This window comes from Hemitrygon akajei, chromosome 8 (assembly GCF_048418815.1).
Source record: "Hemitrygon akajei chromosome 8, sHemAka1.3, whole genome shotgun sequence".
Classification (NCBI taxonomy): Eukaryota; Metazoa; Chordata; class Chondrichthyes; order Myliobatiformes; family Dasyatidae; genus Hemitrygon; species Hemitrygon akajei.
The window spans coordinates 8,606,756-8,626,770 of record NC_133131.1 but is presented as its reverse complement, the minus strand read 5'-3'; the positions used below and the strand labels follow the sequence as shown (position 1 = coordinate 8,626,770).

At 40.1% G+C, this 20,015-nt stretch overlaps 1 protein-coding gene across 9 annotated transcripts in view; it reads left to right on the top strand.

Moving 5' to 3' along the window:
* Positions 1–20,015, top strand: part of trim37 (tripartite motif containing 37) — a 103,089-nt gene that overhangs the window by 38,446 nt on the left and 44,628 nt on the right. For all 9 annotated transcript variants that reach the window (XM_073053166.1, XM_073053167.1, XM_073053171.1 and 6 more), the window contains 5 exons: positions 305–484; positions 4,184–4,298; positions 11,477–11,692; positions 12,411–12,550; positions 17,875–17,954. In XM_073053166.1, the coding sequence (XP_072909267.1) occupies positions 305–484; positions 4,184–4,298; positions 11,477–11,692; positions 12,411–12,550; positions 17,875–17,954 (731 nt within the window). The remainder of the gene's footprint in view (positions 1–304; positions 485–4,183; positions 4,299–11,476; positions 11,693–12,410; positions 12,551–17,874; positions 17,955–20,015) is intronic.

The following is a 20,015-nucleotide window of genomic DNA, read 5'->3' as shown; positions in this document are numbered from 1 at the left end:
ATATTAAGTAGCAGCATCTAAACTGAAAGCAATGTTGAGTTCAAATGTTTGAGTCCTTCACTTATAAATGCTTGCACTTCAGATGTCTCCATTAAAGCATTGTGTATAGAAAGTAATCCGGCAACAGGTTACAGAAGCCATTAAGCGCTGATCCTTGTGAGACATACTTAAAATGTTCCAAAGTTTAAAACATGGTTTATTATTTAAGTTGGTCATAAATTGAGAAAGTTAAATTTTTGACCTTTGTATTTCAACAGTTCCCTTTTGTACAGAATCTGTGAAGTTCTCCATACTTTGTTTCCAGGTATGAGTACAGAGTAGAAATGGTTCATCAAGTCTCCAATGACCCAACCAAAAATATTATTCGTGAATTTGCCTCTGATTTTGAAGTTGGTGAATGTTGGGGTTACAATCGTTTCTTTCGATTGGACCTTCTTGCCAGTGAGGGTTACCTGAATATGCAGAGTGACACTTTGGTGCTCAGGTAAGCAGGATCTTGAGATTATTTTCTTAATTTGAAAGAAGTGCATTTAATTTTTTTACCAAAATAAAATTCTGTGTGCAATTCTTGATTGAAGCAAGGTATATAAAATTTTATTCAATTAACTTGCTTTGGAATAGAGCCATATGTTTCCAGGACTACAGTGGTTTTACTTTTTTTTTAAAAGTCTGCCAGTATTTTGTAGAATTCTAGCATTCTTTCAAAAATAAGGGATAAATCTCTATTCGTACTGTTGTTTCATTTCACCTCCAGGTGGCAGCAAATGAATATAGTTACAGTTGCTTTTTTTTAAAAAAATGCTGGGAATCTGAATCGAGTTAAGACTTTTTTTTGTAGGCAGATTCTGAATGGAATTCCAGTCATAATGCACTGTTTAACTCACGTTGCAAAATCTGGTTTGCAAATTGGTCATTAGTAATGAGAAGTGTCTCAGTCAAGGCAACCTGTTCAGGATTTCATCTTCCAGTTTGAGTACCCCTAATCTGAAAACCTTAAATCCAAATTTTTTTTGTGCTATCATGTTAGCACACATGGAAAATTCCATAAGGTGCTGAGAAGATTCCTAGGCAATGCACGGGGCTCTGTGTGCACAGGCAGCTTTGAAAAATGGCCAATATATGTAATGAACAGAAGTTAATGAGAAATAGAAACACTACATAAAGTGCGAAATAAAGATCTCGATTGTGTATCAAAAGTGGATTTGTCAGGTTTGGAGTGAACACAAGTCACTTAACAATATGTTGATCATGAAATGTGCAAAGATCTATCACGACAAACTGAAAATTGAAGGTTATTGTGAATATTCAGAAGGCTGGTTGCAGCAATTTAAGAAAAGGCATGGCATTATATTTTTAAAGATTTGTGGCGACAAAGCATCTGCTTATCATGAAGCGGCAGGGAAGCTCAGTGGCATGTTTGTCAAGATCATCGCTGATGAAAATCTTAACACTGGTAGCACATTAATTCAGAGCTGGGAATGATGACAATGTCAAACAGTCACAGTCTGTCTGCTTACGTGGCCAAGGTAGTGAGAGCTTACCTTTCTGATAGTTCATGGTATACATTATTGTTTCATGCACAAAATTATTAAAATATTATATAAAACTACCTCAGAGTTTATGTATAAGGTGTGTGTATATGTAATGTAAATGGATTTTGGGTCCCATCTCCAAGTTATCTTGGAGGTGTTGTGGATAGTGTGGAAGGCTGTCAGAGGTTACAGTGGAACATTGATAGGATGCAAAACTGGGCTGAGAAGTGGCAGATGGAGTTCAACCCAGATAAGTGTGAAGTGGTTCATTTTGGTAGGTCAAATATAATGGCAGAATATAGTATTAACGATAAGACTCTTGGCAGTCTAGAGGATCAGAGGGATCTTGGAGTCTGAGTCCATACGACACTTAAAGCAGCTGCGCAGGTTGACTCTGTGGTTAAGAAGGTGTATGGTGTATTGGCCTTCATCAATCATGGAATTGAATTTAGGAGCTGAGAGGTACTGTTGCAGCTATATAGGACCCTGGTCAGATCCCATTTGGAGTACTGTGCTCAGTTCTGGTCACCTCACTACAGGAAGGATGTGGAAGCCATAGAAAGGGTGCAGAGGAGATTTACAAGGATGTTGCCTGGATTGGGGAGCATGCCTTATGAGAATAGGTTGAGTGAACTCGGCTTTTTCTCCTTGGAGCAGTGGAAGATGAGAGATGACCTGATAGAGGTGTACAAGATGATGAGAGGTATTGATTGTGTGGATAGTTAGAGGCTTTTTCCCCAGGGCTGAAATGGTTGCCACAAGAGGACACAGGTTTAAAATGCTGGGGAGTGGGTACAGAGATGATGTCAGGGGTAAGTTTTTTTACTCAAGAGAGTGGTGAGTGCGTGAAATGGGCTGCCAGCAATGGTGGTGGAGGCGGATACGATAGGGTCTTTTAAGAGGCTTTTAGATAGGTATATGGAGCTTAGTAAAATAGAGGGCTATAGGTAAGCCTAGTAATTTCTAAGGTAGGGACATGTTCGGCACAAATTTGTGGGCCGAAGGGCCTATATTGTGCTATAGGTTTTCTATGTTTCTATGTTTATCTCATTAAGTAGATGCATTATATTCCAAAAATTCAAAAAAAAAAGGAAAACGCTTCCAGCTCCAAGCATTTTGGATAAGTGGTGCTCAACCTATACACTTACAGAAGTCACTTGACTGTTACTTGAGGGTCTGGAGTGAGTCATTGGAGATCTAAGTTAAATGAAAACTCTAAACTCTGCCACTAATACTAGTAAGAGGTTAAGAATTGAAAGTAATTGCTGTTCAAGTTGACTGGTAAGGTGTAATTTTATATTTTCTGATTTTCATGGAAAGGATTAAACAATTAGATGCCTCACACAACTTCAAGGTCCTAATCTTTTCCTTTCAGGTGCTTTTTTGGTATTGGCTACCTTGCGCGTGCACACCCCCACCACTCCCTCCCCCCGCTTGATGCCACATTGAGAAGGAAATTCTGTAGAACTAATAAATTTTTTACAATTCAGATCTGAAGACTTCAAGATATGGTAGCTATAGGTATAAATTTGCATTTTCTGTTGAACCAGGTTAATGGAAATGTTTATCTGCAAGTTCTTTAGAAGTATCTATGTTAATGATTTTATTAAAATTTTCACGCAGCAGATGTAAGAGTAGAATTGGTATCACCTAGCGCTACATTTGTGTGTCATGTGATCCAATGTGATTGGGAAAATGACCCAATAATGAAGATGAAGAAAATGTTTTGAGTTGCATAACGTTGAGTCTGAATCATTCATGCATCTGACAGTAATAGATTGAGGATCCCAGACAAATATGTTTCAAATATGTTAGGGGCCTATCAATCTGACCACTCACTCTGAAGCAAGTCTTCATATTGCCTGTGTCATCACCGATTAGTTGGACTCTGAGAACTCACACTCATTCCTCAATCATACTTTTATTTACTTGTACACAAAGAGAAGAGCATGGCCCCTGTCACTACAATGTTCTGAAGCTGTACAGAGAAATGTCGTTTTTATATAGAGTTGACTAGCAGTTACAAATAATGACCATTTGTTAAGCTGTATGTTTAAATTTCTTGCTTCCAATATCAATCACATTCATAATACACGTGTTAAAAGTCAATAGAAACTAGAAGCTAACAACCAATGATACTTTGAAATAATTATCCCTTGGTGTGTGTGGCTTACACTTGTCTTTGTATGACAAATGGCTCCCCCACCACCCCACCCCCCCAGGTAAGGGAAGCTATACTCTTCAAAGACACTACTTAAAGATCCTTTCTTGCCTGGGCTGGCTACACATTATCTGCATTCTGTGCTTGGCTGGAATCTTCTGTTAACCCCTTCCTTGCCACAACCGCTGCCTACTGGAGCAAGTCCAAGGGTGGTGGTGGTAAGCTGCTGTGGTTAACTTTTTAAGGTAAGTAACTTTGGATGTTGTGGGAGGAAAATGTTCTACTCTGTATTGTCACTTCTCAAGCTAAATGGGGTTTTCAGTTACATTTTCTTCCAAAATGTTGGAAAATTACCTCTAAACCCAACTCTATCATATTTCTCTGTGTTTGTAAAATCTAATTTTGGCAAATATTTTATTTGGCTGAATTCATTTTAAGAGTTCTTAATTCTATATGTCCATCTTTCCCCTCCCTTGTTTAAATGCTACAGGTACCAGGTGCGTGCACCTACATTTTTCCAGAAATGTCGTGACCAGAATTGGTACATCAGCCAACTTGAAGTGGCTCAAACAGGCTACATTCAACAAATCAACAATCTCAAAGAGGTAAATTTCTGTAATCTGCCTTCATTCTATAATCAAATGGGAACTGATGGACATTTTGATCTTGATGATTGGTGCTTCTTCCTGAATATTGCATTCTGATGTAGCTTTTCAGTAACTGTAGGTTCAGTCACTAGCTTCATGCCGGAGTCAGACTGCAACCACTGTATTGTATTGCTATCAGGATTTATGAATGGTATTTTCTTCCATGCTTAGTTTTGCTTCGTGCTATAACAATATTTTGTAAATTTTTTTTCTATTAGAAATTGCAAATAAAATGGAATCTTTCCATTAAACTGGTTCAAATGCAGTTTTGTGAAGTGATAATGCTTTATGATGTCTTTTGTTTATTTTTGGTTCAAATATTTTGTACCAGCTGTGTTTTTTTGTCTTGGAGGAAATAAAGCTGTTCATCAATTGTTTTGGGAGGAGCTGTAGGTCAAATTTATGCTGTTGGTGTGAATTGCATTTGCCATTAGTTAGCATCGACTTTTACTTGCATAAATTTTAATTTCTTTAAGTGACAAGTGGTCATAAATGCAGATTATAACATTACTGTGGCAAGTTCAACAGGCAAATGGGGCCTGATTAAGCAGGAGAAGCAGTTGTACGGGTCTCTAACAGAAGTATGAATTAAAATGTAGAGAAAGGTAAAGAAAATAAGGGCAAAGACAGTTTGAATTATGACAGAAGATTAAAAACACCAGTAACTTGGATAATACATTAAATAGGTTTAATGTGCCACCCGTGAAAAAAATGGAAAGCCACTGCAACAACTATAAACTGAAACAAAGATAAAATGTTGGAAATTTGAAGTGTGTGTGTATCTATTTTAAAAAATGCTGCAGTGGTTCTACAGGTCAGTAGCATCTATGCTGGGGTGGGGGTGGGGTTAACATTTTGGCATGATCACCTTTCGTCCGATTTTTTTTCCATCATTGTCAGGTGAGGAAGTTACTGGAGAAACTTTTGAAGTTGTGGGGCTTATTGGTTATTAACAAAAGACTTCACCAGGATTGTTATAGAATGAGGTTGGGATATGTATGGTAATTAGCTAATAAATAAAGAAAGCTAGAAATGCTCAGCCAATTGGGCAGCATCTCTGAAAGAAGCAATTAATATTTCAGCTCCAGGCCTTCAGTCAGACTTTTTCTTCTATACTAACAAGTGATGTTACTAAAATTACTCAACTTTTACAGTAGGTAGTAGATGATGTAACAACTCACTTTTTTATTTTAAAAAAAAAAAGCAAATAAAGTACCAAGAATATTTTACTGGGTATCACAGAGGAAGGTTTTGTTGCAGAAGAAGATTAATTACAAGAATAATTATGCATAGTTCTGTGGTTCATAAACTGTTGCTGCTGTATTCCCTTGATTGTATATCCTCTTGCTTCCAAACTTTTTTTTTAAAAAACACAGCCTATGTGATACAACAGCAAAGTCTCAAATCTTGATATTGCCGCTTGGTCCATGTGATGCCAGCGTACACACTATGATCACCTATAATTTCCTGCTTGATTAATGCCCTCATTTTAATAATTGATTGTGTCTCTGGTTGTATAGCAATTCCAGATGTCCATGTTTTGCATTTGGGCACTGGTTTCCCAGAGTATAGCCTTCCAGCCGTAATAAATTAAAGAACAGTTAGACTTGTATGTGTTTGAGAGATAATCCATCTAACACCAGGAGGTCAAGTTGCAATTCTTGCTCTTGTGCTTCTCTACTCCCATTTTCCAGTTTGTGATTTGAACAAAGTGCATGTAAACATACAATTAAAGTACTTAGATGATGAGCACTGCCAGATTAAAAAGTAAATGCTAGCTTGTTCTAATTCCTCTTAATGTGCATTGTGGAGGAGTAATTGGAGATGGCTGACCTGTGTTTCTCTACAACTGATTGCAAAGAAATATGTGCCTATCACCATAAGAACCTAACAAGCAGATGTAGGAGTAGGCTATTTGACTCCTCATGCCTCCTTTACCATTCATTAAGATAATGGCTGATCTTCGATCTCTGTATCACTTTCCTGCACCAAATCTCATGACCCTTTGTGGAGAGATCAATAGATTTCCAATTACTGTTTATCCATATGGTACAGATTTTACTGCACAATAAATGTCCAACTTGCAGTCTGTCCACTGCTCGGTTGTATAACTAAGATCGATAATGTATCGGTACTATTCATTTGAATACTTTCTTTGATACGCTGTGGCATGTCTTGTAAACTGAATTTGTGGTTCCACTTTGCTTTTGCAGTTCACTTTTCAAACAATGAGGTATACTTTTATGTTCCTATTTTTGAAATGCAGTTCAAGCGTCCAGTCTTGAATTTTTGAAGCACAGATGGTGTTAGGGGTGGCTGGGTAAAGGTATGTCTCTACCAAAGGAAGTGTAACATACTCCTTCCATCTGCTAGCCTGCAAATCACCCTTGGGCAAGGTGTACCCCTGCTTAACCTCCAATCAGGATCATGTGCAGCTATGAGAGTAGTTGGTGGATGGTCCTATGAGTAGCTGGTGCATATCATAAGTTCTGGCTATGTGACCACTGCCGCCAGGTAGACTATCTCTGAAGAGTATTGACAATGGCTGGGGTCACCCATCTTGAAAAGACACTGCCCAGAAGAAGATAACGGCAAATTACTGTGGAAAAATCTTCTAAAGCAATCGAAGTCCTGGAGAGACCATGATCACCCATGTCATATGAACACACAACAAACGAATATGTTGAGCTCGACTATGTGAGAACAGTTTTCCAAAATATCTGCCAGATGTCTGAAAGTTATGCTGTCAGTATAGTGCCAAAGTACCCCTACCCCAAAAAAATTGCAAAAAAAGTTTTATGGCCATTTGTACTTTCAGACATACTGAATAGCATATCAAAAGTTGGACAGAAATGGAGAACGGGAAAGTAAAAAAATCTGACATTTTTTTTTAAAATGGCCGCCAATGAAAAGAATCAGACCCATACCTATTTTGCTATATTTCACTGTTTCTAATAATGGTAGTGCCATAATTGTGGTATAAAATGTGAATGGGAATACCCGTAGGGTGTGTTTTATCACCAGAACTATGAACTATTATTTCATGACATCACACTGTGGGTCAACTACCAGCACATGGTAGGGATTGCTAGGGCACTTGTTGCGGCTGATTGAATGGGGTCATGAGAGATGCATCTCAGTGCCATCTCAGTTTGCTTGCCGATATTCGTGGCCGCTGGCCATCTGAATTATCTGAAGTCAGCTCGTCTCTATCTCCAGAAGATGCATGCATTGGAGGATGACAACTCTGAGGTTCATCAGAAGTTCCAGTCTGGGTTCCATGTACTCAGACACAGCAGCCAATACTGGGCTGGCCTTGGATCTGACCTTGTGATAGAACAGACACTAATGCGCTCAGTAAAAAGCCAAGGGGGCCTAACGCGAGGGAGTGGGATGTCAGAGCACCAGAAAGCAGTTTGGACTATGTCTTCCACTGTGTTATCCTCTTACAACCATGTCATGCAAGAGCTGAATGTGAATAGTTACACAACAGGTGAACGACATAAGGAGTTGTCCACCTCCAGAGTGAGTAGAGATGAGACTGACCTTGAAAAAGTCGCAGCAAAACTGGATTGTTTCGCGCCATTTTTGGATGATAAATCATTGCGCAACATCATCACGGGTTTATGCAAATGAGGATGTCAATGTACATGACCTGTTCACAATAGGAAATGACATGGGTAGGAAAATGGACGAACACTGTTTTCCTGTATTCGCACAAAGGGAGTTTGAAGGTCAAGACACTAGCATCCAGCAGGCAGTCAAAGTTGCTGAAGACCATACCATAGATCCAGCGTTGTTATTCCAGAGGTCCCTAGTTGTGTCAGACAGGTGATCTCCGGCTAGATGAAGTGATGAACTATGAACTCTGTCCATATCCAATATCTTTGTTTGAAGCAAAGAACATCTTGCGCCAGCAGGATAAGCCACAACTGGTAGAAGCGATAAAGAACTATGTCACCTCCAAATTGGACAATGTTGTCACACAGACGGTCCCAGTGACAGATCACTATGTTCTAGATGGGGGATCGCTCCTTCACAGCTTAAAATGGGCAGAGGGGTGCACCTACAGTTCAATTGCAGATGACTACGCCTCATTCACGGTCAAACACTATGCCAGAGCCACTGTAGTGTTTGATGATTATGGGGTTGGGCCAAGCTTAAAGGACTGTACTCAGCAGCGTCAAAGTAGAAATTTGAATGTGAACAAGGTGAATGTTACAGGGGCGACAAAATTTGTTGGATAAAAGGAAGATTTCTTGTCGAATGAGGCAAACGAGCAGGTAATTATCCAGCTCATCATGGAACGTTTGCGATAGAAAAGCTGCGAAGTGATTCAAGTGAAGGAGATGCTGAAGTTGAGATAGCAAAAGCAGCCGTCACAATGTCTGCTTTCAGATCTATCACCCTCATTGGAGAGGACACAGATCTCCCCGTGCTCTTGCTATACCACGTAGTGATAATAAACTGCACTGAGCTCTATTTCTGCTTGGACAAGGCGAAATCAAATGCCTATAATATCAAGGTCCTTAAGCAGATACTCGGAGAAGCAACTTGTGATGATCTATTGTTTCTCCGTGCCTTTACCGGATGTGACTCAACGTCCAGAGTATTTGGGATCGGAAAGAAGTCAGGGTTCCAAAGAATCATCAAGAAAGAAAAGGGAATCACAGACTGTTTGAAAGCGTTCTGTTCACCAAAGCAGTCAGGATGTTATGGAAACCAGTGGCTGTACAGCAACACACACAAAATGCTGGTGGAACACAGCAGGCCAGGCAGCATCTATAAGGAGAAGCACTGTCAACATTTCGGGCCGAGACCCTTCGTCAGGACCCTCCTGACGAAGGGTCTCAGCCCGAAACGTTGACAGTTCTTCTCCTTGTAGATGCTGCCTGGCCTGCTGTGTTCTACCAGCATTTTGTGTGTGTTGTTTGAATTTCCAGCATCTGCAGATTTCCTCATGTTTGGACTGTAGAGCAATGGTGGCATTGTTCAATGGAAATCAGAACGACTGCCTGGCATCGATCAGATACAATATGCTCTGCAAGAAAGTTGCGAGAGCTAAGACTTTTGTCATGCCTGAAAGGCTGCCACCAACCACCTTGGCCTGTAAACTTCACTCCCTGCCGACTTACTACCAGGTTATGGAGTGGATGGGCTATAGTGATGAAATGGAGCCATCTGAGTGGGGGTGGAGGGTAGAAGGGGAAAAACTAGTTCCAGTGATGACAGACAAAAGGCCTGCTCCAGAGGTACTTATTCAGATGATTCACTGCAACTGTTCAGGAGGGTGCAATACGCTAAAGTGTACCTGCAGAAAGCGTGGGTTGGAATGCACCAGTGCATGTGGGCATTGCCAAGATGACAACTGTGACAATGTGACAAATGAGCCAGTGATAGAAGAGAATGATGAACAAGACTGCATCTGAGAAGCCATAAGGTAGCATATTATGTGTCATGACGTCAGTACTTAATACCAGAGTTGTCCCTTGGTTACGTCATTTATGACGTCAGTACATGTGCAACTTTCATTACAGGAACTACTATTATTTGAAAAACATTGGTTAAAAGAGCATTCATTAAAGCATCAAGTTTAAATACCTTGCAGTTTGATGGTTATCAATCAGATTTTTGACATTTATTCCAAAACTTGTTTGTTGCTGGTAAGCATAGATATCCTGAAACAATCAATGATGTTGGACTGGCAGTATACAATCAAATAAATGGTGAATGGTATGTGACTTGGGGTGAATCTATAGATGTTGGTGCCACACGAATAGCTGGAGAACTCAGCTGTTCAGGCAATATGTATGGAGGGAAATGGACAGATAATGTCCATTTCCTCTGCAGATACTCCCTAACCAGCTAAATTCATCCAGTTTCTGTTGCTCCAGATTCAAGATTCCAGCATCTGCAGCTTCTTGTGGCTCCATTGTAGCTAGTCTATTGTAAATGTCCGTGTCTGCAGCCCTTCTTGATGGTAGAAGGATCTATGTCAGCTGTTAGAGTAGTCAGTTTTCTTGGTTGGATCATATTCCTAGTTGATATTGGATGGCACTGATTGGCCTCAACACTATTGCAGGTAGATGGTACTGTTATCTTGGCTTTCTTTCAAACTTTATTTGTTGCACAGAACTGTAAAAACTACGTTTTTTCTTTAATTGTGGAGGTTTTGATTTCACTAGAGGTTGTCAGAATTTTGACTTTTTAAGCTTTGAGGATCACTTGTTGTAAAAATGCATCTTTACCAATTGAGAACATCTTGTATTTTGCTGAAAGGAACAACTTCAGCACATTAGTTCAATTTTGAGAAGATTCTTTCCTTCATTGTGCCTAGAAAGCACTGTCAGGCGTGATGGTGAAAGCAATTACATGAGAGCTTTTCAAAAGTCTCTTGCATAGGTATTTGAATGTGCAGGAAATGGAAAGATATGGACACTGTAGGCAGAAGCAATTGGTTTAATTGGGCATTTGATTATTACTTTAGCTAGAGGGCTGCAGGGCCTGTTTCTGTGCTGTACCTTTCTATATTCTTTTCATTTCTATTTCTTTGAGATCTTGCAACTTTGCAAGTGGAATACCCAATCAAGTCAACAAAGCTGCACTAACACAAGATATTTTGCAGATTTTGGAAATCTTGCTCAACACGCACAAAATCCTGGGGGATCTCAGTAAATCAGGTAGCATTTATTCCGTTCCACAGATGCTACCTGACTTGCTGAGTTCCTCCAGTGCTTTGTCTGTTGAGCAAAGCTTTACTTATTTAATTTGCTTAGATGTGATAGAATCCAGTGTCTTGGTTATCGATGCATCCTGCTTAAGAGCAATTAAGGAAATGGTTTATTTTTGTGGAGTTGTTGACCTACTTCCACACCTGATATCAATGAGGCATGGATGGCCTCATTATTTCCTGCTATCTACCTAGTGCGAGCCTATATATTCATCAGTGTTTAATAAATGTATGTGTCTATCGATTTAAGAGTCCTCCCAACATTCTTCAAGTGAAATAAACAAAGATACATATACTTGTTCATTTAGTTGGTAAAGGAGTGCACTTTATTTGGTGTATTTTAAATCATTTATTTCAATTATCTCTTCCATCTGCATTTTCCCTGTCCCCATCTTGACTTTTGCAGAGATTGGCCATTGAACTTTCACGTAACAGAGCCTCGCAAAGCTTGTCACCACCGAATACGCGCTTGAGCCCACAAAACAATGACTGCTCGGATACCAGGACAAAAAAGCTTGCTTGTAATGAAGATTTGCCAGCAGAGGGTGCTTGTTCAGTTTTAGCAGGCAGCCAGGTTAAAGAGGAGGAGGAAGAGGACAAGACTCCACAGGACGACTCAAATGTAGGTGGTTTTAGTTGCGACTACAAACTTAGAAAATCTTCCAAGCTGATTTAATGAAAATTCAGGTCAAGTCTTGAGGGAATATTTTGAGTAACTCAATCATTCAAAGATCAAATATTGCAAACAGCTTCAAAAAAGAACAATCAAAAAGCTTAATTCAGCACAGATAAGTATGCCTACAAAGCTCCATTTTTGAGACTTTGGCATAGCCCATGTTTTTTGTCCAACAGTTTTATTTGAACGGTAAGTAAGCAATTTCTTCAGAATCTTAAGTAGAAGTAAATTTATAATGCAGGAGTGAGTGTCATAACTGCAATGTGCATTAATCAGTTCACTCAGAGTGAAATGCCGCAAGTTGTGAGTATAAAGGAGTGCCGCATGGAATGTGTATGGTTTAAACTAACGACAGCTCACTGTTCCATTTGCCTATTTTCGGAATATTTTGGAAATACCTGAAGTCCCTTTACCAAGAAGTTGCAGATGATCTCATCCTGCCTTTTAACAAAGTCCTTACTTGGGGAACTATTCAGACAGCTCATCTGAAAATAGTTCATACTATTTGCAGTGCACGTTCTGTAGAGCCTTAAACTGTTGGGTGAATTGTGATTGAACTTATTGCTTAGGATACCTCAAAATATAGGCAGAGGTGAAGCATTTAAAAAATGTTCGGAAAAAAATGCTGGGCCCTGTAACAGGTGAGGTATGTTTGTTTATTTAGCATGATCTTTCTGATGGTGATTTGGACTTGGAGTTCCTCACAGTGGACGATGAATTGAACCAACTTGATGGCAGCAGCTCCTCTGCTAGTTCCACGGCAACAAGTAATACAGAAGAAAATGACATTGATGAGGAAACAATGTAAGTATCGTGCAGTCTCTTGTTTATCGTCAACACCTACCCCATTTCTTGTGCGATAAAACATTTTTTATCAATAAATAAATAGACATTAGTGTGTCTTAATTGATTTAAATTCTTGAGCATTGAATTGTTTATAATTCTGATAACGTTCAAAGTAAATTTATTATCAAAGTATGGATATGTTAATGTATACAACCATGAGATTCTTTTTCTAGCAGGCATTCACAGTAAATACGAGAAACATAATAGAATCAGTGAAAAACTGCGCCCAACAGGACAGGTAAACAACCAACATGCAAAAGACGGCAAACTGTGAAACTGCAAACAAACAAACAATAAATATCGCAAGTATGAGAATCCCTGAAAGTGAGTCTATAAGTTGTAGGAGCAGTTCAGTGATTGGGGCAAGTGAAGTTATCCCCACTGGTTCAAGAACCTGATGATGGGGGGTAATAACTATTCCTGAACCTTGAGGCTTCTGTACTACCTTCCTGATGACAGCAGTGAGAAGAAAGCAGGGCCTGGATGATTGCTGTTTTCCTGCAGCAGCACTCCATGTAATGGACGTTCCAAGATGGCACTAGTGAAGCACAGCAACGCATTGCAGGCAGCTTACAAAACTTATAAATATCCTTCTGAACTACTCTCACTGCAATCTTCAGCCTGTAATTTCCCTTTAAATAACATGCTTTTGAACCATCTCAACGAACTAGCAATTTCACGATCTTCTGAGCGACTTACAGATTTAACTCTTAAATATGCAGGTACAACACCTTTAAATGGATGAAGGTACATTGACACATCTGAAAGAGAGAGAGGAGAGGACTCCCAAGTCAGACTAAAACGCTGGGGTATGAAACTTCCTCTACCCAGCATCATGTTAGCGAATGTACAGGCTTTGGAGAATAAGATCAAGGACCTAATGGCAACATTGCTGTATTGGAAGGAACTGAGAAATTGCTGCATTCTGCGTCTCACAGAGATGAGGCTCATTCTTGACATGCAGGATTTGGCAATCCAAGGACTTATCAATACACAGGATGGACCAGACTGCTGATTCAGAGAAGTGAAAAGGTGGGGTCTGTGTTTCATGATAAACTCTTTGTGGTGCTTGGACACAGCAGTCTTGTCACACTTTTGTCCCCCTTACCTGGAGCATCTAATGATTAAGTGCCGATTGTACTACTTAGCAAGAGAATTCTCCTTCGTGACCCTGACCACAGTTTACATACCGCCAAAGGCCGACATTGAGTGGGCACTAGCGATGCTGAGTGCTGCCATCAGCAAACAAGAAACAACCTACCTCAATGCCTTTCAAATAATTGTTAGGAACTTAAATCAGGCTTGTTTGAAGACATCTCTGCCCAATTATCATTAATATATCACCTGCAGCACAAGTGATCCCAAGGCACTTGACTGCTGCTATATTACAATTATAAATGCCTGAGTTCCATGCCTAAACTGTATTTCAGGAAATCTGATCTACTTCTACTTGCATACAGGTAAAGACTAAAGTCATGGGAGACAGGAGCAGTAATGAAATTGCTTCAGGTTGATGGACTGGGCCGTGGACTGGACTCATCACAAATTGAATACACCATGGTTGTCATGGACATTTATTTATTTATTTATTTATTTATATGCGCGTGTGTGTGTGTATGTATATATATATTAAAAAAACAGTTGTAGATGAGTGTCCCCACAAAATCATTCAGAGTCATCCCCAACAGGAAAACGTGGATGGACCATGAAATCTGCAATCTCTTGAGAGCTAGATCAGTAGCGTTCAGGTCTGGCGACCAAGTAATATACAAGAAGTCCAGGTACAATCTCTGCAAAGCTATCTCACGTGCAAAGTGGCAAATCTAGATCAAACTTGAATCACTGAAGGATGCTGAACAGCTGTGACAGGCTTTGAATGCTATTACCTCTCACAAAGTGAAACCAAACAACACAGGTCACAACAACAACGTTTCATTCCCAGATGAGCTCAATGCCAATGCCTTTTATGATCACTTTGATAATCAAAACATGGAGGCACTTTCATGAGCTCCCACACCCCACTGAGTTTCTGAGGCCAAATGAGAGTATCCTTCAGGAGAGTGAACCAACAGAAAGCATCCAGTCCAGATGGGGTACCTGGCTGAGTACTAAAGACCTGTGCTGAACAACTGGCTGGAGTGTTCACTGGTATCTTTAACCATCTCTCTTTGGGAGTCTGAGGTAAACAGCAGGCTTCAATTGTAGGAAGAATGTGGTTAACTGGCTCAATGAATGTTCCCCAATAACTTTAACCTCTTGCTTTGAAATTCTGGAGTATCTACCGGCTTCAAACAGGCTTCAATTACACATGTGCCTAAGCAGCACATGGTAACCTGCCTCAATGACTATCTTCTAATAGCAGTTGTACTGACAGTGATGGAGTGTTTTTAGAATTTGTTGATGAAATGTATCAACTCCAGCCTGAGAAGCGACTTGGATTCACTCCAGTTTGCTTACTGGAGCAACAAGTCTATAGCATATGCCACCTCATTGCTTCTTCACTCAACCCTGGAACATCTAGACAACAAAGATGCATACATCAGGATGCTCTTTACAGACTACAGTTTGGCATTCAATGCCATCATCCCCTCAGAGCTAAGCAATAAGCTTCAACATCTTGAGATCCAAGATGGCGGCGAGACGCAGCTTGCAGCGGCCACTCCGGAACTGATTATCTGTTATTTGTAAAGTGGGGTGCAGTGTGCAATCATAATCGATTGAAAACAGACGTGGAAGCAAGGAGAAACATTGGGAAATTCCAGGAAGACCTTCTTCGTTGCTGCTGTGAGGTCAGGGACTCTGCTGGGAAGAACCCCCAGTTCTCATGGTCGCTTTGCCAATGGCCGTTGGCGGGGCTGTCTTAATATGCTCGGCAGAGGATGGTGCTCGGAGAAGCTGTGCCGGAGGAGATGGTCGTCGGCTTGGAGGTTCGACAGACTCGGAGTCCGTTGCGGTCAGGTCGCTTTTGGTGTGTGCTGCGTCTGCGAGGCTGGTTTTGACGGAGCTTCCATTGTGTGCTGCATCTGCGAGGCTGAGTTGGGCGGCGCCTTGGAAATCCATAGTGGGGGTACTCCCTTCTGCCGCCGGCGTGGGATGGCGAGTCTGTCGGGACCCTGAGGACTTGTGGAAACTGGTGATTTCTTTCGAACTTGCAGTCCTTTAACATCTTGGACTATTTTTACTGTGCCCATAGTCTTTTTTATCAATTATACTATTGTTTGCACTGTTGTAACTATATGTTGTAATTATGTGGTTTTGTGCAGGTCTTGTAGCTTTAGTTTTTGGTCTTGTTTTTGTCTGGTGGATTTGGAGCTCCTTTCTGGGGAACGCGCTAGACGGTAGTGCGATATTAATACGCAGCAGCCTCTCCGGACTCGGGATTGGGGATTGCCAAATGTTATGTGGATTTTCTGGTGTCGTCTGTTTTGTCATATGCTTTTGTGATATCATTCTGGGGGAACGTTGTCTCATTTTTTAACTGCATTGCATTTGTGGTTTCTAAATGACAATAAACTGAATCTGAATCTGAATCTTGACCTCAAAATCTCCCTGTGCAGCTGGATCCTCTATTTCCTCACTTGCAGACCCTAGTCAGTTAGGATTGGCAACATCTCCTCCTCCACAATTCCCTTCAGCACAGGTGCACCACAGGCTGTGTGCTTAGCCCCCTGCTCTACTCACTTTTTACTTACGACTGTGCAGCTAAGCACAGCTCCATTGCCATATTTAAGTTTGCTGATGATACCACTGTTAACCAAATCAAAGATGGTTACGAATCGGCATATAGGAGGGAGATTGAAAATCCAGCTGAGTGGTACCACAACAACAACAACCTCTTACTCAATGTCAGCAAGACCAAGGGGCTGATTATTGACTTCAGGAGGAGGAAACAGGAAGTCCGTGAGCCAGTCGTCTTTGGGAGATCAGAGATGGGGAGGGTCAGCAACTTTAAATTCCTAGGTGTTATTTCAGAGTACAATTACAAAGAAAGCACAGTAATACCTCTACTTTGGAAGTTTAAAGATTCAGCATGACATTTAAAACTTTGACAAACTTCTATAGATGTGTGCATCACAACCTGGCATGGAAACACCAATGCCCTTCTATGGAAAAGTCTATGAAAAGTAGTGGATATGGCCTTGTCATTGCAGCAGGATGGATTTCTTTCCACATGCTGTACGGTTTGCATGTTTGGGTGTTTAGTGGGCCTGTGTAGTTTTTGACTCCTTACAAGAAGCAGCACAGTAGCATAGCAGTTAGCATAACATTATTATAATGCTAGTGATCCAGGTTTAAATCCACTGCTGCCTGTAAGGAGTTTGTACATTCTCCCCGTGACTGCGTGGGTTTCCTCCAGGTGCTCCAGTTTCCCCTCTCATTCCAAAGATGTGCACATTAGTAGATTAATTGGTGGCACGGGCTCTGGGCTGGAAAGGTCTTTTTCTATGCTGTATAAAATAATGGAGTGTATCTGAGAAAACAGGGCTTTGTAATAAATCTTAACTAATGAGTGGAAACTATACTTGTGGCAAATTTACAGAATTTTTAAAGGATGTGGGAGAGGAGGTGGATTGTGTCCATCTCAGTGGGAAGCTCTCTCTCAGGTTATGATAGTGGCCCATGCAGTAAAACTTCAGGTTAAGTATTGAACTGGTTTCAGCAAAAGTTGTGACTCAGGATTTCAATTTACTTGTGTTTTCTTTATGAGGGGGTGTGAGGGAAATCAGTTATTGATTCTGCTTTAATATCCTGTAATCCTGATGGAATGAACTGGGATTGTCTCAAACTAACTTGACTTGCAAGAATTTTCACATGCAAAGTGCCAAAGGATTGCTGGTGCCCATTAATCAGTACCTAGTCTGAAACAATCATTTTACTAAACTTGGGGGCGGGGGGGAATTGTGTTTCCCTTATTTACAAGATCATAATTTGATAATTACACCCAGTACTTCCGATCTTGTGTGTACATCGTGTGGCTCCTGACAAAACATAGGAGAGGTTACACTGGCTACAATTGTGGTCACATTGATTGGTTTCTTGATAGAAAGATGTGGTTTGGTATCAACTTTGGGAAGGACATTCCACTCTTGAATACTTTGCCTAAGCTGTTGCAGCCAAACAATGAGCCATTGCTTGCTTGCTTGAAGTAAATATTACATGACTACAGATTATACTCCAAATCTTTGAAACTCTCATTGATCCCACATACATTGATCTTTTTTCTGCTCTTTAAGTCGGGGTTGTACTTGAATCTCAACTCAAACTGTTTCAAACTGTTACAGGTCCGGAGAGAATGATGTTGAATACAGTAACAACATGGATTTGGAGGAAGGGGAGTTAGCTGATTCAGCAGGAGCTACTGGTAATTCACATTTTAAAATCTTTAGAGTGATGTTGGAGAGTGAGCATCTTGGAATTATTGCCTTGCAAATGATGTTTCAGTCAATAAAGTACATAGGTCAGATCCAGTTCTATCAGAGATTGAACTAAAATAGCTTTTCTCTTCATTGTCACTATTGAATACTATTGCAAGAAAGTTTGTGAACCCTTTGCAATTACCTGTTTTTTTTTTTGCATTAGTTACACATAATGTGATCTGATCTTCATCTAAGTCACATTAATAGATGAACACAATCTGCTTAAACTAATAAGACACAAACAACTGTACCTTCCATGTCTTTATTGAACACATTGTTTAATCATTCACATTCCAGGCTGGAAAAAGTATGTGAATGCTTGTATTTAATAACTGGTAGAACCTCTTTTAGCAACAATAACCTCCATCAAATGTTTCCTGTGGATGCTGATCAGACTTGCACAATTGTGATGATGAACTTTAGACCATTCTTCAATACAAAACTGTTTAACTACTTCAATATTTCTGGGAAACTTTGCATGAGCAGCAACCTTCTTCAGGTCATGCCATAGCATCTCAACTGGGCTATGGTATGGACTCTGACTTGGCCATTTTAAAACATGAATTCTCTTTTTAAACAATTCTTTTGTTGATTTGTTCTTGTGTTTCAAATCATTGCCTTGTTACATTATCCAACTTCTATTAAGCTTCAGGTGACAGACCACTACCCTAGGGTTTTCCTGCAAAATGTCTTGATACAATTTTGAATTCATTTTTCCCTCAGCAATTGCAAGCCATGCAGTTCCTGAGGCAGCAAAACGGCCCCAAACAATGATGTTCCTTCCACCATGTTTCATAGTTGGGATGAGGTTTTGATGTCAGTGTGCAGTGCCCTTTTTCCTCCAAACATAGTGTGCATTTCTGCCAAAAAATTCAATTTCACAGAACATTGTCCCAGAAACGTGCAGAACATCCAGGTGGTTTTTTGCAAACTTGAGGCGTGCACTAATGTTTTTGTTTTGTTTTCTTTTGTGGTTTTTTTTTTTGGTTTCCTCCATGGTGTCCTTCCATGAACACCATTCTTGAATGTTTTAATTATAGTGGACACAAGAACAGAGTCTTTAGCAAGTTCAAGAAATTTCTTCAGGTTTTTTTGCTGCTGCCCTTGGGTTCGTATTCACCTCCTTTAGCATTGCATGTTATGCTCCTGGTGTGATCTTTGCAGGAGCCCACTCCAAGGGAGAGTAGCAATAGTGCTGAATTTCCTGCACTTGTAGACAATTTTTTTTACTGTGGACTGATTGAATACTTAGGTCTTTAGAAGTGCTTTTTTAGCCTTTTCCAATTATATGCATCTGTACCATTCTTCTGAGTTCCTCTAAAAGTTGTTTTGATCGAGGCATGGTGCACATAAACAGATCTTTCTTGAGAAGAGCAGGCTCTGTCAGTAACCTGACTTTTATAGGGCAGCACATCTCTACTACCCCACCTCCAATTTCATCTCATTGATTGGAACACCTGACTTCAAATAGCTCTTGTAGAGCCTTTCTCCCAGTAGCTATAAGGCTCTACAACTCCTCCTCAAGTATATAAGTATTTGATTTCATTGCACATCTGTATTTTGCTCTATACTTTTTAATGCACATTTTGTAGTCTTTTTGTACCTCAGTGTTTACATTTTGTATTTTAAAGTATATATTTCTGTCTGAATAACCTTGCAGCAATAATTTCCTTTGGGATAAATAAAGTTTTATTTTATTGTATATTATTACCGCAGAGATTCACATCCTTTTTTTGAACCTAGACTGTGAATGTTTAAATGGTGTAATCAGTATTGATGAGAAGAAGTACAACTGTTTGTACTAGTTTAGGCAGATTGTGTTTGTCTATTATTGTGACTTAGATGCAGATTTGGCTACATTTTGTAAGTAATGCAAAAAAACAAGTAATTGCAAAGCATTCACAAACATTTTCTTGTAATTGTAGGCTTGGGTTAGATTTGAAGTTCAGTGTCCAGAGGAGTAGGAGTAAGAGCGTTTATCTCTGCACTTGCTTCATGTTTCTAGG